The sequence below is a fragment of the Rhinatrema bivittatum genome, chromosome 4 (assembly GCF_901001135.1).
Source record: "Rhinatrema bivittatum chromosome 4, aRhiBiv1.1, whole genome shotgun sequence".
Taxonomy (NCBI): domain Eukaryota; kingdom Metazoa; phylum Chordata; class Amphibia; order Gymnophiona; family Rhinatrematidae; genus Rhinatrema; species Rhinatrema bivittatum.
Window position 1 is genome coordinate 212,524,464 of NC_042618.1, and position 22,923 is coordinate 212,547,386.

Sequence of the window (22,923 nt, forward strand, 5' to 3'; positions counted from 1 at the left end):
GCACTGCTCTTCTTCTGCACGCACCGATGCGTCTCCTCCTTCCTGCCCATGCAGCTCCGCCAACGTTTACTTCCGGGGCCGCACAGGCAGGAAAGAGAAGGAGCATCAATGCGTTTAAATGCAATCTTTTTCTTCGGGCCGTGGCGACGTGAGCCTCATGAGCCTCCCTGCGCCCGGGGGCATTGGGGGGGGGGGGGGGTGGAGGGGTCTGGAGGGTGGGTGGATACTAAAAAACAAATTTTAAAGGGTTGGCGCAGCCGAAAAAAAAAAAAAATTCCCGATAGTCCATGAAACCTTGCGCGTGTCAGCAAAAACCTCTTGGCGTATCACCTCTGACACGCATGTCATAGGTTAGCCATCACTGAGCTAGGTCCTTCACCCATGCCTTAATATAAGGCTGCGATACCGTGAGTCTGGCATTCATTAATTTATAAACTTTGGAGATTAGGCCCCTCTGTTGTGTTGAAGGAAAGCAAAACCCCTCAAATAAAGATTTCCCTAATAGTAATTCTCTCTGAATATTTTTACTCTGACAAAAGTGGGAGAGCTGACGATATGCTAAGAATTCTGTTGCAGGTAAGTGATATTTCTGACAGAGAGTCAAAGGACATTATCTTATCCCCTCCCCAAATATGTTCCAACTTAGTCACAGAGTGATCCTTCCATACCCTGAAAGCAACCGAAGGAAGACCCAGTGAAAAATCAGTATTGTGGAATAAACTAGACGAGTGGAAATAATCTTTCCTACCTACCAATTTCCCTTTCCACTTATCCCATTATCTGCATGGTATGTCTAGTTGTAGGTAACATAGAAGGGCATTCCCGCCATGTTGTTCGTGGTTGCCATGGTATAGAGGATAGTGGCATTCCGGACATATGGAAGTCTTCAATATGGACCCAGTGTTTTACGTCATGTACAGAATGCCACCCTATCAAGGGATGGAGCTGAGCGGCAACATAATACCCAGGTATAGTGTGGTACACCCAGTCCCCCTTCTAGCTTAGTTTGATAAAGCACATTGCGGCTGACTCTGGGCGGCCTTCGTTTCCATATGAAACTGAAGGTTTTCCGTTGCCATAATTTCAATAAAGCATTTGAGATAGGTATAGGAAGTGATTGAAACAAATACAACAATTTGGGTAAAATATTCATTTTGATAGTGGCTATGCGCCCTAGCCAAGAGATAGGTAAATTACCCCATTGTTCCAAATCTATCGATATTTTTCGTAGTAAAGGAGTATAGTTTAATGCAAAGAGTTCTTTTGGGTGTTTAGATAAATACCCAAATATTTAATTTTATGGGTTGCCCATCTGAATGCGTGTGCTTGCTGTAGCATTTGAACAGTAGCAGCTGGGCATGTGATGTTGAGGATTTCCGACTTTTCCCAATTAACCTTAAATCCTGAAGCTCCACTAAATAGACGAAGCTCATGCTCTATCCCTAACAAGGATGTGTGGGATTGCGCAACTATAAACAATGTCATCAGCAAACAAAGCTTGTATGCTTCGCCGCTGACTCGAAAACCCTCAATCTCGTTGCTACGTCTGATGTTAATAGCCAGAGGCTCCAAGAACAGGGCAAATAAGATAGGAGATAGTGGGCAACCTTGTCGGGTTCCTCTACAAAACTTCAAAACAATCCAAAAAACCCCCGTTGACTTTCAAGCAGGCTCTGGGATGATCATATAATTTAGAGAGCCACTCACAAAAGGAGGGACCGAAACCCATTTTTTTTCAAGACCCCAAACAGAAAAGGCCAATGCACCATATCAAAAGCCTTTTCGGCATCTATGGAAAGAAAAAAACGTTTCTGTTTGGTGCTCGTGCGCCAACCACATTAAATCAATAGGTTTCCGAATATTGTCTCCAGCTAATCTCCCTGGAATAAATCCCACTTGATCTTGGTGAATGAGACCAGTAAGATAGTGGTTTACTCGTTCCGCCAATATTTTGGCTAGACTTTTTAGGTCAATGTTTATCAGGGAAATGGGCCGGTAAGAGCTACAGGACGTGGGATCACGGCCTGGCTTAGGTAATATTGTGATTCCAGCCTTATTAGCGGCAGGGCCTAGAAATCCCCCCATACATAGATTAAACATTTTTTGTAAGGGAGTCACCAAATAGGGGCAAAACAATTTATAAAACTTAGCAGTTATTCCATCCGGTCCTGGTGATTTCCCTCGTCGCAAGGATTTAATAACATTAAGGATTTCTATGGTAGTGATTTCGGCATCTAATAAAGTCCGGGCCTCATCTGTTAAACTGGGCAACGGGTCCTCTCTAAATAATCAACCGTTTCCTGGGATATTGCTTGCTTAATACTATACAGTGTTGTATAAAATTTGAGAAAGCGATTACGTATGTCTGTATTATTTGTATTACATCATGTTCACTTTTAATTTTAGCTATCAAATTTTGATATTGAACCTTCTTTAATTTATTGGCAAAATGTTTCCCTGCCTTGTTGCTTCCTTCGAAATAAGCTTGTTTTGTTAGTAGCAATTGGTGATTCATAGAAGCAGACTCCAAACGAAGGCGATCTTCTCTAGCTTTAGTTAATTGAGTTAAAACCTTCCTGGATCCTGAAACTTGATGTTGAGTAGTAAGGGTCTGTATCTGTGCTCTTAGGGCCTGTGCCACCTGAAGCTGACTTTTTTTTTTTTTTTTAACATAAGTAGCCCTTGCTATCAATAAACCTCACGAGTAGGCTTTAAAAGCTTCCTACACCAGAGAGGAGGATATCTCTCCTGTATCATTAGTATGGAAAAAATCTTTAATGTGTTCAATAAAGGATTTATTATATTCCTCATCGTTCAGTAGAGATTCATTGAGGCGCCAAAACCTAATCCCTTTATCATAATTCTGGAAGTTAACATCAATGATCACTGCAGCATGATCCGACCAGGCGACTGGTATGATATCTGCCTTAAGAAGATGGTTAAATAACCCTCTATCTGAAAGAAAGTAATCTATCCTGGAGTGTGATGAATGGGCAGTAGAGTAATACGTATAAATCTGGACTGAGGATAGTGGGTTCTCCAGACATCGAGTAACTGCCAATTATCCATGAACTCTTGCAATCGTAATCTATGTGACCTAGAGGTAGAAACCTGCCCTTTAGAGGTATCGACGTTTGGGTTTCGGACTAAATTGAAATCCCCTCCCATGAGGAGCTCACCTTTACTATGGGTCAGGAGAAGTTGATATAACATAGTTAAGAATTTACCCTGCTCTGTATTGGGAGCATAAATGTTTACTAGAATATAGGCTACCCCATCCACTAAAATAGCTAGAATGATGTAATGACCCAATGGATCCTTAATACATAGCTGACATTCAAATACAAAATGCTGGTCAAAGAGGACCCCCACTCCTGCATACTTTGCCTTGTTAGAACTCGGAGCATAGAACTGAGATGGGTATGCCTGAGATTTCATTAAGGCTTCATATTGAGCTTTCAGGTGGGTTTCTTGAAGAAATATGACATCTACACGTAAATGGCCCAATTCTGTAAATAATAATCGCCTTTTAAAAGGAGTATTAAGCCCCTTTACATTCAGGGAGCCTATCCGAATCGTGGCCATGGTATATTAAAGTAGCCCACTCCTCTGCACCATCGTACCATCCTCCTGGGAACCCTGACACTTTTTGCTGTATCATATATAACAAGTACAGTAAATATTTATTTATTTATTTGGATTTTTATATACCCGGCATTCTCAATACAAGTATCGAATCAGGTCGGTTTACATAGAACAAAACTGTCGCAATAAAGGCGTTACATTAAACAGCGTTTCTTGACATATGAGTAACATATAACATATAACATATCATATAAAATATAAATAAATAATACAAATTTTAAATATAACATAGACTATAATAATACTAATAACTCGTCAACAGGACGTGGATAAATACAAAGGATGTTTAAGGCCTGAGTATATATCTTGAATAATTATATGTACCTATAAGTCCAAAGTCTGGCATGCTGGACACTAAAATCCCACAGAATACCTGTCATCAGCAAAGATATCTCAAACTTAGATGGATATAGATCCTCTTTAACCTTCCCATTTCCCACCCTCCCCCATTATAGATCTGCATTCACCTCCCCGCAGATTCATATCTCTTCCCTATAGAGGAAGATAGTATCTAACATCTCACCCCCGTAACCCTATTGTAAACACTGTAACAGGAAGTGTACTGTAATAAGACAATTATGATAATATAAAACTTTAGTTCCATTAAAAGTTGACGATTCCAAAAGACAGCTCGCATAGCCTGAGATCCAAGACTTCAATGATGTAGAAGAAAAGATCTCCAGGAAGTTAACTCAAAGCAATCTTCCCCCTCATGAGGTCCCCTCCACCCGAGTGGCAGCATCAGAATTTCTTTTCAATCTGCTGTTACGTGCAGTAGCTCTTTGCCATCTCGGATGCTGACCTTTAGGAATAAATTTCTTGGCATCGGGTCCTGGAGTATTAGATGGCTGAAATCCTTTATCCCGCAAGATGACTGTGGCTTCTTACAGAGATCGCAATTGAGAAGACACGCCCTCCCAGGTGAACGTGAGCCCGAAGGGGTGTAGCCAGCGGTATTTTACATTTTCCTTGCGTAGAAACTGAGTCACCTCTCGAAGGTCTGATCTATTTTGTAGGGTGGCCTGGGATAGATCAGCATATACAGATATTTCCTGATTTTCCCACTGCCACCTAATCTGTTTTCTGGCTATGTTTGCTATTTTATCTTTCTGAGATTATTCATGGAAACAAACAATAATGTCACGGAATTTACTAGCTCCCATGGGCCTCAATGTTTGGTGCGCTCTATCCAGTTTGATATCCATAGTCGAATTCTGCTCACCATTGCCATCTTTGTCCAGTAAGAAATTGCAGAAGCATATGATGGTTTTCTCACAATCAGCATTTTCTGGTGTTACTAGAAACCCGCAAAATCTCAGGTTTCCCTTCCGTGCTCTGTTCTCCAGGTCCGCCATTTTAGCTCTCATAGTGGCATTCTCCTCCTGAAGCTAAGTATATACCTCTTGCAGCTGTTTTGTACATTCAATCTGGCCATCTAATTTAATGTCCAATTCATCCACTCTGTGGCCCATGGAATTAAGTCCAATGAAACAAATCGGAAGGCGATTTGACTTGGGGAATAGAAAATTTCTGTTAGTTATATTTTCAAACTTGGGACATAGACAACTGAATACCTAGACTAACACACTTCGTTCTTCGAAGCAGTGTGAGTTGCCTATAAGACCAAGGATTTTTGATTGCTACTTTCTTACTACATAAAAGATTGTTTATGTAGTTATGTAACCATCTGAAGCAAATTGAGCCCCTGATGTAGCCTTAATTGGCGAAACTCAGCCGGAGTCGGGCTCTAGATAATAAAATTCAACAATAAAATCCTTCCACGACATAAGGTTGTCCCCTTGTTTTTTTGCCATGGAATTAAGTTCCTCATGGAAATAGTCTAGCATGGCATGCATCTCTTTCCTGTAATTTTTTAAGTCACTTCTCAAGCTGCTGAACCAGTTTCTGAATTCAGCGCGGGTCAGCGCCTCCTCAGAGGCTAAATTAAATGCATCATCTGAGTCTAGCTCAGATGGTGGGCTCCCTGCATCTGCGCTGTGTGTGCCTTCGATCGGGCCCTACTCTCCTGGTTTTTTTTTATAGGAGAAACGCTGAAAGTTGACAGACTTTCGTTTCGCAGCCATTATTGCCGGGTTCTCTGGCTAATGCTGCTCTCGGAGGATCAGAAGCAGTTTGCTGTAGTTCCTGTAGATAGTATTTTGTAGCGGGTATCGAGGGAGCTCACGAGTTAGGCTGCCATCAGCTTAGATGACGTCACTTCCTCCCCTGCCTGTAGATTTCTATTTATGCTTTATGGTCTCCTTATTTTGTATTTGAGGGTCTACCTGTGTTTTGCATGTGTAATGGAGGTATTCCGATAGTGTGTAGTTTCTATGTAGGGATCTAGAGTAGCTTGGCTGTTCTGTTTTCCAGAACAAGGTGTATTACTGTTTTAGGCCTGGTGTAATATTTGTAGTGTTAACTTTCGTAGGTAGAATTTTTCCTGCTTGAGTGCTGGCAGTTAGTGTTTTGATAAAGAAAGTTTATTGCATTTTAATTCTGTTTTCTCGTGGCTCTCTGACGGTCATGCCCAAGACGCATTACAGTAAGCCTAATACTGTATGAGTTCCAAGTTTCTCTTGCATTTTTTTATAGGGCTTTCTGGTTTGCACCACAGAAGTGCATGTAAATATAAAACAACTATTGTAAGTGATATTTTTACCTCAGAAGACTGCTGTGAGTGTCCTTTCTCATGTAAAATCTGTTATTATAAATGCATAATTAATTGTGTGTGAGAAGAGTGTGATGGGGTGGGGGTGCAAAGCTGTAAGCTTTTTCTAGATTACTTAGAAATCTTGCACCAGCCATGGGCATTACTGCACAAACATTTGACAGGCTCAACTCATGGTTTCATATGCTGTGTAATGGGTGTGTGCGCAGTTTTTCACTTGGCCATAGGTGCCACATTGCATGGCTACAGCTCTGTGCATGAGATGTTTGTGCACATTAGAGACTCTATATATGCAGATTTCTCTCATTTATATTCTTTGTGGATATCCTGAAACCCTAATGGCTGTGGTCTAACCAAGATAGGTTTGGGAAGCCTTTTTTTTGTAAAGTAAGGGTCAAACAAGTTGCAGGTGACACCTTTTTATTGGGCTAACTCAAAACATCTGTGACTAGATGGATTTCGAAAGCTAATCATGGATGTATTGAGTTAGTCCAGTAACATTTTCTCACCTATAATCTGTTGTTGGCTTTCATTTCTATGGATTTACACAACGCAATACTTTCGGGCCGATACAGTAAGGACGCGTAAGAAAGAGTGCGGCAGTGCTGGGCGCACCCTCGTTTGCCGCGCACATATTTTGGTTCACATACCGCTCGATTTAGTATTCAAATTAGACGCAAATCCAAGTGGCATCCAAAGCACGTCCATGAAGCGGTAGGCGTGCGCAAACCATCTTACTGTATACAGCGGTATACAGCACCTATACAGTATCCAGGGTGCGCTGGTACATGTCATTTCAAATGTCATTGCACCAGGTAAGTGGATGGTTCTTTCCTACAGACCCCACTGCCCTGAGCGCCCGGCTGGACGTCCAAGCCAGACGTCCGAGGTTGCAGCTTGGACGTCCAGCCGGGCGCTCAAGGCAGCGGGAAGGTCCATGAACATTTGTCCGCACTGAAGCAAGTACCACACACTAGTTACTCACCAAAATACTCTTTCTTCATGTGCAGCTCCAGCTCCTTCTCCAGTTCCAGGGTCAAGGCTTCCAACCTCCTCTCCGCCTGGCTGGATCCGCTCTCCCTGCACGGAGTCACCTGGTAGGGGAGCTGGAACTTGTGCGGCGTGGCCGATCCTCGGTCGGGATGGGGGGATGCGGCAGCTACACCGGCCGGGGCGACGACTTGTGCCAGCATGCGTCCCCGCAGTTGGGCGGGGACGGGCTCCTCCGGATTGCCGGAGGAGCCCGTTCCAGAAGAGCCTCATGGACAAGCTGGGGGAGGGGGTCCTTAATCCAGGCGCCGTGGGAAGCTCAGCAGAGGGGCTCCATTCCCGGGCGAAGTTAGTTCAGAGCCGCAATCCTCCACCCACCAGAAGCGATCACACGTGCGGCTCTCCCCCCCCTGCCAGGGGCTTTCCTCCCATGCTGGGCTGGCGCTGCAACAACAGCATGGTCAGGCCAAGGGGCCGGCAGGCCAACCCGCTCCCCAGCCCCTCAGAACACGCATCGCACCTCCAAAAAAAAAAAAAGCCCGAGATTGTTTTTTGTCCCCCCCCACCCCCACAGTCCAGGTCCCGAGCCTGCCCCTCCTGCCACCAACTCAGATCCACCAGCCACGCCATGCCACTGGTCGTAGCCCATGCTGATGCCGCTGGTCCAGTTGCTACTGGGCTTGCTGCCGCTGCTGTAGCCGGTCAGGTCACAGCGTCCGTTCATGGACCTTCCCGCTGCCTTGAGCGCCCGGCTGGACGTCCAAGCCAGACGTCCGAGGTCGCGGCTTGGATGTCCAGCCGGGTGCTCAAGGCAGCGGGAAGGTCCACGAACATCTGGGTGGGTCCGCTCTCCCTGCACGGAGTCACCTGGTAGGGGATCTGGAACTTGTGCGGCGTGGCCGATCCTCGGTCGGGATGGGGGGCGGCGGCGGCTGCTCCGGCTGGGGCGGCGACTTGTGCCGGCACACGTCCCCGAAGTCGGGCGGGACGAGCCCAGCAGGGAGGCGCGGGGTGAGGACAGCGGCGGCTCCGGGTACGCGCTCAGGGAGCCCCTGGAACTGTGGCTGGAGATGCTGGAGCGTGGGCTCAGCACGCAGGGGTTGCCGGACGTGCGAGGTCGCGGCCTGGACGTACAGCCAGGTGCTCAAGGCAGCGGGAAGCTGACTGAACACCACACTAATGCCAGGGTCAGGGCAGGCGGTAAATATGCAGGTTAAAGACGCAGCAAATAAGCTGGTTAAAAAGGTGATAATCTGGGCGCACGTTACTGTATCAGAGGGAATAGCTAAAATCGATCATTAATATATCATATACATGCGGCGGGCAGAGACAGATACGCGTCCATTTCGGCAAGCGGTAAGGACGCGTAAAACCGGATACTGAATCGTGGGTTCGCCTTACGCGTCCAAATTGTGTCCCCAAAGCGGGTTAGAAACAGGGTAACAGCGGCCGCGCTTTACTGTATCGGCCCGTTTGTGTTTTATATAATTCTAACAAGTCACTAATATGCTGACATAACCAGAAGAAAATGTTCCCAGGTTTGTTTGTTTTTTTGAGTCAGTTATTTTGTGTCTGTGGAGGTTTATTTTGGTCTTTGGAGTCTGTTTTATCTAGGTCCCGTTTATTTGTACATTCCCTGCACATGTTGTACACCACATGAGTAGAGGACTGGGATTTTTCAGCTGAATATCTTCTTCAGAAGAGTGACTGCAGGGTACTAAATAGATGCACTGGCACATTGTGCAATGTGGCATCATCAAAGGGTTCAGTATCTGTCTCTGAAAGCACTTCTAGCCATTTCCTGACATTACTCAAAGTGGTGTACAACAGAACTATAAATGCAATATAAAATTAAATCTGTTGAAACTGCTTGTGTTTTCTTCGTGCCAGCTTTTGTTTTGGATTGAGTGGTTTACAAAATCCTAGAACTAGAGAACAGGGAATATTTCTTTCAGTGATTCATCCTCCAGTAGGTGGACTGTAGGTATTAGGATTTTGGGTACTTTTTTTTTTTTTTTTTTTTAGTTTTGGAGGAAGGCACTCCATGATTTTTCTCCATTTGTACTGCAGCAAGATTTTCCAGACTATTCTGAGTGAAGATGCAGTTTTGCTGGCGATATTTTAGTTATTTATTGTCTAAAGGCTTCAGTTAGTACTTAAATGTGCTTTGAGAGTATCAGTGAATGGTACCATGTGACTTGATTGTATCTAACAGCCTTGCTGGAATGTGAAGGATGCAACCTTGAGCTGTAGCTACAGTGACATCTCTCAACATGTTTCTGCACTCAAAGGTTGCATGTACTCATTCAGTGAGCTTGCACTGTGCAAGAAATTAGAAACAGGGAAACATTCTGAATAGGTCTGAAGTATAAAATTAGTTAAAAGACCTGTAAAATGTATTCCTCACTCCGAACACAAATCAATTATCTGCCTGTTCAATTTAAAACCCAATTCAAGATTCATACTATAGCACAAAAGCAGTGAACAATCAGGCCCCGTCTTTGTCTATTCAGCTCTTTCGTTATACTCCTAGAAGGAAGGATGTTTTTTTGTTATTGTCTTCGCTTTTCTAAAACCTTGAGGCTACGGGGGGGGAGGGGGGGGGGGCAAGGGAGCCTCAGGCTGCTTTGGGCTGCATCTTTTTTTCATTATTTGAGGGAATGGATCAAGCGCTAAGCATCGACTTTTTTTAAATTTTGGAGAAGTCTTAGGGCGATCAGGCCTGCTTACTTGAAAGGGTTTTGTTTTGGGGTTCTTTGACACTAACTGGTTATATTCAGAATATAGCCGGTTAGGTTTAAAGCTATGCAGGGAAACTTATTCGGATAATTCTGTCATTCACCAGCCCACTGAATATTGACAGGAATACAGAAACAAAACAGTATATCGCCAGCTTCTCAGCAAGTACAGGGCTCAGTTTAAAGTAAAATGAGATGTGTTAATTGGATGTAATGTTTATGTAACATATGGGTGTTATTTGTTACATATTTGTTGATACTTATATATTATGTATGTACTCATGTGATCTGCCCCTGGACAAGCTTTAAAGCTGAAAGTTGTGGAATATAAGAATTTTTACATAAATATTGTGTTCAAAGCATGATTTCAGTTCTCCTTATTTGAAAGACAAATTGCAAAGGCATTGTCCAACTTGTCTATTACAGACAGCAAAAGAAGACCACTTAAAGTTGCTCTTTTGAGGTGGTAAAATTTGAAGCAACCAGAAAAAGTGTTTCTGTGGAACATCATCCCAAGAAAAATTTGTTGTTTCTCTAACTCCTTGCAGTTTAAATGCCATCTTAAGTCTAGAGGGGGTTCCCTTTCGTTTGATTTTAGTGTTATTTTACAATAGCATATACTAAAACCAAACCCTGTCCACAGTTTTTAAGAAGCCCTTCCCTGGGTTTTCTCTCACCCCCTGACGGTCCCCCTGGTTTCCCCCTTAACGCATATCTGAAAGCAAGTAATCGCCCAAGGAGAGGAGCAACCTTCAGTCACTCCTACCCCACCAGTGCCATTTCTCATAATGGTGTCAGCTTTTTACCGTATACAAATGGCATGACGTGTGTTTTGTTGATTTTATGGTTTCATTATTTATACTGCCCATGTAAGATTATGATGCAGTTTAAATTATTCATTTTGCTTCTTGAGCATATTAGTTGGGAGGAGGTTTACTGAAATTGTTAGTTTTTATACTTCCTATTCTGACATACTGTAATTTGAATTTTTGTAAATGTTATAGTTTTTGTTGAATAGTATTTATTTAAGGGTTGGGTTCACTGATTGTATTTTATGTTTTGCTTTATAATTTGCTATGGGATTTTTTGAATAACTTGGAAGTTAGCTTGCTTAATTGTGCCTTTGTAGTTTCTTTATTGCTGTTTCCTTGTTTGTTGGTAATTGAATAAAGGTTATTTGTTTGAAGTATAGGGGTCCATATTCAGCTGCTATGCTAATTAGCCGGCCAACTTTAGGACAGTCCTACAGCCCACCAGAGTTAGCTGCAGAAGGTACCCAGCTAAAGCCACTCCTCCCCAAAATGCCTCCTGCTTGCTGAATATAGCCGGATAAGCCATTTAGACATAACTATTATGTTATCTGTCTAAATGGCTTTTGAATATGGACCTCAGTGTAATAAGGTTTGTTTGGAGGAACTAACAGCAAATAAGCAGAAAGGTAAGGACAGAACAAACCTCAATCTTGAGGGAGTCGCTGTTGAAGCAGGGCTGCAGAATGGGAGAGGGCACTGACTAAAGAACTGGGGTCTGTGTAACTTGCTTAACTGAACTATTTCCTTCTGCTTGTTGTCTTGCTTAACTGCACCTTTGCAGTTTATTTTTTCAGTTTGAGGTGTGAAAGAGTAGTTTTCTTGTTTGTTTTTCCCAGCCTACCCTGTCACAAATCTACATTTATAGATTTGCCCAATTAGGAGGCTGAGAGAAAATGTACATAGTAGGAGCAAAACCAGTACTTTGAACAAATAAATGCAAAATAAAGCTTAAAGCCATCTCTTATTCTATAGAGTACTGCCCATTTAAGGGGGTTTGGGAAAATCCTTGTGCATAAATAGTATCAATTAATGGACTTACACAAATAAATGCAAAATTAATCCAGACTAAAATTTTAAAGAAACCGTTCTATTGCAGATCGTAGGGATACAGGTAAGGAAAATTACAAGTCATCACTTGGAGAAATACTGCTTTGTACCAGGAATGGAAACAAAGTGATTTTGGTTGGATTTTTTTTTTATCATTGGCAAACAGAACAGAAAATTAAATCTTGTGGTAATTATTTCTAGTTGGTCTGATTTAATTTTAGACCCTAAGCAACAAGACACTACAAAGATATCCACACTAAACTACATACCTCAGATAAATAAATATTGTAGTCTAAAAGGCTAAGATAAGCCACTTCATACTTCAAAACAAGTGGGCAAGCAAGCGGGACTACAAACAGGGATTTTGAGTGTGAAAGTGGAATTAATATTCCACAGACCAGCTAATTTTACTTGCAAGACAGCTGAGGAAAAGGTAGGGACTTTAGCAGGGTTTTCTCATTTCTTTTGAAAGGTAGCAGAAGCTCCTAACAGTTGAAGGATGTGGCGAAACAAGGGTTTTGCATGCTCTGCCCTGTGATGCTTTTCCCCCCCAGAGAGCTCATTTCCTCTGTGCTGGCCTGCAGGTGGGTTTGACCTCTGCACAGTAGTTCAAAGAAAGGCTGTGGATGCTGCTTTGATTCAGAAGGAAGCTTGGACAACATACACTTCCTCAGGGGTGCTGGGATATGTAAGAAACTTATTTCAGTGCCATTGGCCAAAAAACACTATTACTGGTCAGACGGTCACTGGTGAATGAATGCTTGTTAGTACTCTGAGGCCCTGATTTGTCCTGCAGACAAGAGAACTAGTGTTGAAGATGCTAGAATGCTCTAGTCTCAGCTGGGAGTACAGCGGGAGCATTTATCTGTGCTAGGGACTTGTTCAGCTTTTGTGGACAGCCAAGTCTTTAGTTACCTTTTACTTTTGTAATACTTGTTGTTTTGCCTGTTCCTGTTTGCAAATTAAATCTTTTTTTTTTCACTCACAGTTCTTACTTTCAGTTAATAAACTTATTAGTTGGTTAACCCTGCTTGTATTGGACTGATTAACGGTCCCGGTATTGTGTGTTTGGTTTTGGGTATATTTCTAGGAATTGTGAGATCCCTTGATTGTGAGGGGGTCTCAATATCCCTAGAAACTACCAGGGGATTGCTTGTGGGTTGGGAACTTGAACTTGAGACAAAAAGGAACCCAGTTAGTGGGTGCAGTGTAGGAGCACATGCGCACATTCAGGTGGGCCTGGACAGTGCTTGGCAGGACCCTCCAAGTGGCCTCAGTGTTACCCTGCGTGAGTGTTAGGGGTAGCATGGAGGCATTAGGAGACAAAGGATGTCATGCCTTATTGCTGGATGTCGTGTTGATGTCAGAAGGCTTGTACACAGAAAGGCATAATAAGGTGTCACACCTCATCCACTGAAAATCATGAAAAATTTAAGTCACTGTAACTAAAAAACACTGGGGACATGACCCTGAGAGAACTGTACAGAATAAAGAACTTGATGCAAGAAGAAATGGATATAGTGATAAAGGAAAAAAGCACAAGAACAGCATTGCTGATAGAAAGGAAAATTGGTTCTTACCTACTAACTTTCGTTCCTGAAGTATCACAGATCAGTCCAGATGAGTGGGTTTATGCATCCCTACCAGCAGATGGAAGCAGAGAACAGACTGTGAGGCACTGCTACATAACGGAGAGTGCCACCTGCAGTCCCTCAGTATTGACTTGTTCCCAAGCCAAGATGTCTACCCTAACAAACCCCAATAAATCTTGGGCAAACAGAGACTTAAAGTTGGAGCCCCCTGCAAACTAGGACTCCTTGATTTAACACAAACATATACGAAACTATGTACAGTTTTCATTACTCTGATTATATCAAATGTCAGCTCAATCTGCTTAGCCATATCCAGAAGCGAGGAAGTCTTGTCAGATGGGGACGGGTCTCTGGACTGATCCGTGGTACTTCAAGCATGAAAATTAGCAGGTAAGAACCAATTTTCCTTTTCTGTTCGTACCCCTGATCAGTCCAGACGAGTGGGATGTACCCAATCCCCTCTATTCTGGGCGAAAGACGTGTGCAATACACTCTCCCCAAATGTCACTTCCTCTAGAGCCCACACATCTAAGGGGTAATGTTTGGTAAAAGTGTGAAGAGAAGAACTCGTCGCCACACGACAAATCTGAGGAGAAAACAGTTGACACTCCGCCCACGAGGTCAGCTGCACCCAAGTGGAATGCACTCACAACCCCTCCGGCACCAGCTGGCCCTTGCAAATGTAAGCCAAAGCTATCATCTCTTTTAACCAGTGAGAAATAGTGCCTTTGGAAGCCTTATTTCTCTTATTTGCTCCATTGAACAGGACAAACAGATGATCCGATTTCCGAAAGGGATTCGTCACCTTGAGATATTACAAAAGGATACGACGCACATCCAAAAAGTGAAGTTCCCTAGCCAAAGAATTGCTGTCAAGTTCATAAAAGCTGGAAGCTCAACCACCTGATAAAGGTGAAAAGAGGACACTACCTTCGGCAAAAAAAAAAAAGAAAGAACCATGCGTAAAGAAACCCCATCATCTGAAAAATGCAGAAAAAGGTCCCTACATGACAACGCTTGCAGCTCAGAAATACACCTAGCCAAACAGATGGACACCAGGAAACAGTCTTCAGAATTAAATCCTTCAACAACACCCTCTGCACTGGCTCAAAGGGAAGGCCACACAGCACCCGAAGAACGAAATTCAGATTCCATGCCAGACAGATCTTCAGTACTGGAGGACGTAAATGCTTTGCCCCTTTTAGGAAACGAGCCACATCCGGATGAGATGCCAGCAGTCTTCCCTGAATCCTACCATGGAGGGAACACAAAGCTGTTACCTGGACTCGAAGGGAATTATACGCTAACTCCTTAGACAAGAAGGCTAAGATTTGTGGAATGTCCATCTTTAAGAGCTGCACTCTATTCAGCAAACACTAGGATTCAAAAACTCTCCACACCTGAACATAAGCCATTGAAGTTGAAGGTCTCCTTGCCTGAAGCCAAGTTGCAATCACCGGTTCCGAATACCCATTCAAATGGAGCCACTGCCTCTCAAAAGCCAAGCCGCTAGACAGAAGTGATCCTCCTGGTCTGAAAATAAGGGTCCTTGTTGAAGAAACCCTGAGAGATGAGAAAAACGAATGGGCCCGTCTACTGACAGACGCAGATGGTCTGCAAACCACGGCCAACGTGGCCACTCACGTCCCACCAGAATCACTCTGCCCACATGAATCTTGATGCACCACAGCAGCAGTCCTACGAGCAGCCAAGGAGGAAACCCATACAGCAAGAGGTGTGCCGGCCATGGCTGCACGAGAGCGTTGATGCCCTCTGATCCAACTAATCTGCGACTCAAAAAGCGATCCGTTTTTGCATTTGCTGGATTTGCCACGAGATATACGACTGGTTTGCCCCACCTTACTTGCAGCAAGGCGAAGGCTTCCCCACTGACAACCCCTAATCCCCCGGATCCAGATGCTATCTGCTGAGGAAGTCTGCCTGCATGGTGTCCACTCCAGCCACATGAGAAGCAGCAAGTCTCACCAAATATTTCTCCACCCACATGAACAGCTCCTACGCCTCCAGCACCACTAGATGACTCTTCATTCTGCCTTAACAATTGATGTACACTACAGTCATCACATTTCCAAGAATACTCATACCGACTTGTCCTGAAAGAGAAGAAGAAACACCAACAAGGCCTTGCGCACTGCCCTAGTTTCCAGTTGATTGATCGACCAAGCCGCCTCCTCCAGCGACCACTGCGCTCTCACTGGCCCCCCCATCCAGAGAGGCTGGCATCCATGGTTACCAGTACCCAGTCTGGTATTTACAGATCTATTCCCTTCTCCAGACTGTGCCACAACAGCACCATAAGAGACTGAATTGGCATCCGCTAGCAATAGTAAAGGAAGCTGAAATTTCTCAGACAATGGATTCCATTGGGATAACAGAGCCCTCCATAGAGGACGCATGTAAGCAAAAGCCCATGGCACTAAATTCAGAGCAGAAGTCACGGACCCCAGGACTTGCAGGTAATCCCAGACCTTGGGCACCGACAAACTCAGCAAACGAAGAACCTGACACTGCAGCTTGAGGACTCTCTCCAAAGTCAGGAACACCTTCACCAGCTGTGTATCGAAACGTGCACCCAGATACTCCAAAGATCAGGTCAACTTCAGATGACTCTGTGAGGTTCGTCACCCAATCCAACGCCCCCAGAAGCTGAAGTACACGCTAGACTGAACAACCACACTCTACATCCAACTTTGCTCGTATCAGCCAATTGTCCAGGTACAGGTGGACCAGGACACCCTCCTTCCTGAGTGCCGCTGCCACTACCAGCAGCACTTTGTGAGTGTGCGTGGCGCTAGTGCCAACTCAAAGGGAAAAGCTCGAAACTGAAAATGTTCTCCCAGAACCATGAACCTCAGGAACCTCTAATGTTCAGGCCGAATGGGGATATGAAGATAGGCCTCTGACAAGTCCAAGGATGCTAGAAACTCCCCTTTGCACACCGCCACTATCACTATGTGCAGCGTCTCCATCTGAAGGCGCAGTACCCAGAGGGCCGCATTTAACTTCTGCAGATCTAGAATGGGCCAAAAGGTCCCCTTTTTTTTTTTTTTGGCACCATGAAGTGCACAGAATATCTGCTCTGCCCCCTCTCCTGAGGCAGCACCGGAACAATGGCACACAGAAGTTGTAAGCACTGTAGCATGTCCCACACTGCCTCTCGCTTGCACTGGGAGATGCAGCGGGAGACTACAAAGGCATCCCTGAGCAGCCGAGAAAATTCTAAGGCATAACTGTCTCTTACCACCTCCAGGACCCACCATTCCAGCATGATTCTGGTCCACTCCTTGCAAAAGAGAGCCTCCCACTGATAGCTTCCAGAGAGGAGTGGACAAAACACACCTTCATTGTCCAATCTTACTTCCACTCTCCCCTTGGGAACTACCATCCCTCAGGGATCTGCACAGATTTCAAAAGGGCTGCTGTCTACTCAAACTCTGTTTCTGTGATGCCGGAGCAAGGGCTCTGCTCACCTGAAATCTCCTAGCCTCTCGAAAATGGGCTCGCGGTGGAAAGGACTTCCTAGGACCCTTCCTGTCCTCGGGTAATTTTTTGCCTTTCGACTCTCCTAACTGCTTCACGAGCTGCTCCAAGTCCTCCCTGAAGAGAAGCTTCCCCCTGAAGGGAAGGTTTGAGAGCTGGGCTTTAGACCACTCATCCGCTGACTAATTTCACAGCTCTAGGAGCCTTCGTGCCCCCACCACTGAGACCATACTCCTGGCAGAAGTCTGGACCATGTCATACAGAGCATCGGCCACATAGGCTATCCCCGCCTCTAAACGGGCCGCCTGCGCTGCTTCAGATGCTGTTCCTGAACGCTTGTCATGTGCCTTCTGTACCCAGGACAAACAGGCTCTCTGCATCAGATTTCTGCACACAGCTGCCAGAAGGGCCAAAGCTGAGACTTCAAAGAGTCACTTGAGAAGGATCTCCAGCTTCCTACCCTGGACATCCATGAGAGCAGCCACTCCCATTACCAGGATGGTCATCTTTTCAGTAATCACCGACACGGCTGCATCCACCTTGGGAATTCTCCACGATTCCAAGGTCTGCTCCGGCACGGCATATAGCTTCCCCACTGCCCTAGTGACCTTCAGGCCTGCCTCGGGAGATTCCCATTCCCGACCCACCAACTTCTTCACCTGCTTCGGCAATGGGAAAGAGGTAGGAGGTCCCCGTAACCCCTCCAGGAGTAGGCTCACCCCTTCCTTGTCCAAGTCTTCCTGGGGGGCTTTGATCCCATGCTCCTCCAGAACCTGGGGAATCAACGGACCCAGTCCCTCCCTCCTCAACAGCCGAACCTATCACGGGTCATCTCCTTCCGTGTCCAGAACAACATTCGGGTCCTGAGCATCTGGATCCTGCATGGGGGTCTCCCAAAAACATCCAATAGATCCCGGTCCGGGTCCTGCCCTAGATCTCCCAGGTCACCATCAGGGTCCTTGTCCGGTCTCACGGGACCCCCTTGAAGCTGTTCAGGATCATCCAGGCTACCGACAAATTGTCTCTCTCTGGGGCGCACCAGAGTCCCACATACACAGGATCCATCCTGACTCCATGGGCTTTCTAGCCTTTTTGGCCATCTGGGACTTCCTAGGCAAGGGTTTCTTTGCCCCTATCTCCTTCTTGGCTAAATAAGCCTTATGAAGGAGAAGCCCAAACCCTGTGGAAAAAGCCTCCGGATCCAAGGAGGAAGTTTCCTGATCGGCTTCTTCACAAGCCCCTCTCCATCCCCTGCCACCATCAGGGTCCTTTCCCACAGGCAAAAGCACGGGGAAAGAATCCTGGGGCTCAGATATGGCAGCCTGCACTTCAGCATGTGCTGCCAAAATGGCCGCTGGCTCCTCTGACCCCGTCCCCCGGAGCCTTTCCAGCTGCCTGCATCTTCACCCTATTTCCCAGGGGTCCTGCTGAGGTCCCAGCCCCCCCCCCCCCCAAAAGCACATTCACAGCAAAACGAGGCTGCTTTGAGGCATATTTGCCTCAAACCGCAGCCATGGCAAAGTTTGCTGTGCTGCGTGGGAGCCAGCATGTCGAGGCTGTCAGGCCTAAAAATAAACAGAGCCTCCACGATCACACTTGCCACTGACCCGGTGGTGAAGTGCAGCCTCCACGATCACACTTGCCACTGACCCGGTGGTGAAGTGATCTTTGGAGTATCTGGGTGCACGTTTCGATACACAGCTGGTGAAGGTGTTCCTGACTTTGGAGAGAGTCCTCAAGCTGCAGTGTCAGGTTCTTCGTTTGCTGAGTTTGTCGGTGCAGCATTCAGCATTCAGCATTCAGCCAACCCCAAGAAGGCAGGCAATTTGGTCGCTCCCTCTGGCTTGCCTCTCGGCAGGAAAACAAATACTTATCCGCTCCTCCGCCCTGTGTAAAGCCTCTGCTGCTGCAGATCTCCCTGCTGCAAGTCTTTTTTTTTTTTTTTATTAACTAAATTAAAGAGACAGCCCGCAACTAAAAGGGGGAAAGAACTAGTCCCCTGCTTCTGGAGATAGGAGGCTGAGGAGACAGGCCCACCGAGGGAGAGAGGGAACCAGGACTCCTGGCTATCTACCCCCACCCCCGTCAAGAAGGGCCAAGTCCAAACAGGGATTACCTTCCAAAGTGATGGCCCATGAAGGAACCTAACACCTCAGGGAGCCAAATCCTCTTATCTTATCCTTTTTTTTTTTTTTTTTTTTTTTTTTTTAATCGTCAGTGCAGGTGGCACTCTCGGTTACGTAGCAGTGCCTCAAAGTTTTGTTCTCTGCCTCCATCTGCTGGTAGGGATGCATAAACCCACTCATCTGGACTGATCCGGGGTGTGAACAGGAACTATTCATACCAAGCGACTATTCTATGAACTCTATGGAGAAAATACACTCCAGTATCAAATGATGGACTCAGACCAAGAAAATGTAGCAGAAAGATACAGAAATGGTCCAATTGAATTGGGTGCCCTTGGCCTGATTAAAAAAAGAATTTATATGTGCATCAAGACATGTTGCCTTTGCACATAACATCTTTGGCACAATGCAAGTATTAAGAAAGCCATTAGCAGTTAATTGCAGAGATCAACATACCCTGGGGCTTATGAGAAGTCAAGGTATGTGCAAAAATTAGCACATTTGGAGACCTTACTTCATTGAAGAATGGACGTAAAACATCTCATAATTTCCCTATCCCCAGAAGCCTTACAACTACCTGCATGTAATCTGCTTTTAAGTGCCGAAAGGCAAAATATAAATAAAAAACAAACCAAGCTGTCACTACTGTTATGTCTACTGCTACTCAGATAGATATCTTGATACACAGTGAAAAGCCAGGTCAGTGAAAGTTACCTGCAGGTCGACTCCCTCAGGAAACAGGTGACAGAACTCAGAGAGGAGATGACAAGACTGAGAATCATCTGGGAAAATGAGGACTACATCAATGAACTCCTTAATGAGGCATCAAAGATGGAACCAAACACCTACCTTACTCCTGTTTTAAAGCACTTTTCTGCATTATTGCACATTTTTCAGGTTAACTCTCATTATAGTGTGTTTTTTTTCATGTAGTGCAGTCTTTTTTTTTCACTCCTCGATTTGCATGCCGCTAGCTTACTGCATCCCATAGGGACCCCTGTTTTTAACATGCGTGTTGAGTAAAACCCACACTAAAATTTAACTCCCATTTTAGCACAGGTTTTATTATATTGGCCCCAACAGGACTGTCATCATGCTAGGCACGCACTCACCACAATAGTGCCTTCCTTGCCGTGATGTTTGTGGAATCGCATCATGTCTTCAAATGGAAAGTCACATATCACATCGCTGTTCAAAACAAAGAAAGGGTCGGTGTTCTCCACAAGCAGCTGCCGTGCCAATGCCAAAGGCCCCGCTGTAGAGAAAACACATAGAAACTAAGCAGGAGTGTCCTAAAACATGGCCCTCCACCCTCTGCTCCCCCCCCCCCAACCCAGAGACCCTGCAACAAACAGAGCACACATTGAAACAGAGTAACACCACACAACAGTAAGACCAAGACCATACTGCAAAGACAATACACAAAGAAACTGAGCAATTAATGTCAAACAACAAGGATGTCCAAGAATCTCACTGAGGAGGAAGCATCTGAAGAAAATAAACGGTCATCATACAAAAGACACGTTCATACCAAGTCAGCTGAGTGAGAGGTTAACCAACATCGCTGCTGTATTGCAACCTACCTGTGTCAACATTCAAAAACCAATCTATAACCTTCATTTGCAAGGGATTGCCATATGAGGGTGCTAAGCAGGCCACACAGTTTTGTGCACAAAACTCTTTGCAGCATTGGGAGTGACGGTTACACTCAAAGAATGTGCATACAACAGATGGTAAAACTGTGCACTCTGCTGAATGTACCATATTGCATCAGCCCTAGGGATAATTAATGGTTTTGCCTAGTCTACTAGCTAATGTTTTATGAGCTTTCCCGCCAGGAACTTCGCCAAATCTCTTAAATCCCGCTATGCTAGTCTCCTTCATCACATCCTCTAGCAAAAGATTCTACAGCTTGATTGTACGTCGAGTTAAAAAGTACATTCTACGATTTGTTTTAAATCTGCTGGTTGTTAGTTTCATGGATTGTCCTCTTGTTTTAGTTTTTGAAAGGGTAATTAGCTGTCTTTATTTACCCATTCCATATTACTCATGATATTATAAACTTCCATCGTATCCTCTCTCAGCTATCTCTTTTCCAGGCTGAAGATCCCTCTCATCACAGGGAAGCTGTTCTAGCCCCTTTATCATTCTTGTTTCCCGTTTCAGGTTCCGTTCTGTCTTTTTCTGAGATGAAGCAACTAAGAAAAGATCCTGACCCCCAACATGAGGCTTGGAGTAAGAGGGGAAGATGAAAGAGTTAAATGGGGTAATGAGCATGAGACAGGGAATTTGAATAGTGGGAAGAGGATAGTCAGTGGGCTAAAAAGATACCCATGCCAGAAATGACATTCACGATTCAGAGGAAATGAAACAAATCTCAGTGAACCTCAAAGGTGTACTAGGGCAAATTGACAAACTAAAGAGTAGCAAACCATCTGGACCAGAAAGTTTACAAAATTTCCAGTATCAGGTCTGCAATTTCATTTATTAGTTCTTTCAGCACTCTGGGATGTATACTATCATTAATATCTTCTATGGTACCTGAAGACTGAAGGGCTGCCAACGTAAGGCCAAACTTTAAAAAGGGATCAAGGAGTGATCCAGGAAACTAAAAACCAATGAGTCCAATGTCCATGCCAGGCAAAATAATAGAAACTATCAAAGAACAACATTGCTGAACATATAGACGAGCATAGTTTAATGGGGCAAAGCCACATGGATTTAGCCAAAGGAAGTCTTGCCTCACCAATCTGCTACATTTATTTGAGGGCATAAACAAATAAATGTGGATAAAGATGAACCAGTTGACATAGTGTATCTGGATTTCCAGAAAGCATTTAACAAAGTTCATCATTAGAACTTCTTAGGAAATTAAAGAGTCATGGGATGGGGAACAGTGTCATACAGTGGACTGCCAACTGGTTAAAAGATAAAAAACAGAGAGTAGGCCTAAATGATACATTTTCCCCAAAGGAGAAAGGTGAATAGTGGAGTGCCCCAGGGATCTGTTCTAGGACCTCTGCTTTTTAATATATTTATAAATGATCTGGAAAGGGGAACAAGTGATCAAATTTTCCAATGACACAAAATTATTCAAAGTTGTTAAATCTCAAGAGGATTGTGAGAAATTGCAAGAGGACCTTGCAAGACTGGGATACTGGGCATGCAAATGAAATTTAAATGTGGACAAGTGCAAAGTGATGTACTCAGGGAAAAGTAACCCAAATTATAGTTACATAATACAAGGTTCCACATTCCAGAGTTACTATTCAGGAAAAGGATTTAGGCGTCATCGTTGATAATACATTGAAACCTTCTGCTCAGTGTGCAGCAGCATATTGAGCAGAAGATTTAAATAGAATTCAGCCAGAAAGCAAATAGAGTGCTAGTGATTATTAGGAAAGGAATGGAGAATAAAATAGAGAATATCATAATGCCTCTGTACCACTTCATGGTGCGACCTCACCTGGAATATTGTGTGCAGCTCTGGTCATCACATTTCAAAAACGATATAACAATTAGAAAAGGTGCAGAGAAAGGTGACCAAAATGATAAAGAAGATGGAACAATTCCCCTATGAAGAAAGGCTAAAGAGGTTAGGACTCTTCAGCTTGAAGCAGAGACTGCTGAGGGCAGATCTGATAGAGGTCTATAAAATGAGTGGAATGGAATGAGTAAAGGTTAATCAGTTGTTTACTCTTTCAAAAAGTACAAAGACTAGGGGATACACAATGAAGTTACTAGGTAATACATTTAAAACTAATAAGAGAAAATATTTTTTTACTCAACATATAATTAAGC

At 44.5% G+C, this 22,923-nt stretch overlaps 1 protein-coding gene across 2 annotated transcripts in view; it reads right to left on the bottom strand.

Annotated features, from left to right (window-relative positions):
* Positions 1-22,923, bottom strand: part of GMPPB (GDP-mannose pyrophosphorylase B) — a 183,436-nt gene that overhangs the window by 107,331 nt on the left and 53,182 nt on the right. For both annotated transcript variants that reach the window (XM_029599666.1, XM_029599665.1), the window contains exon 5: positions 20,235-20,377. In XM_029599666.1, the coding sequence (XP_029455526.1) occupies positions 20,235-20,377 (143 nt within the window). The remainder of the gene's footprint in view (positions 1-20,234; positions 20,378-22,923) is intronic.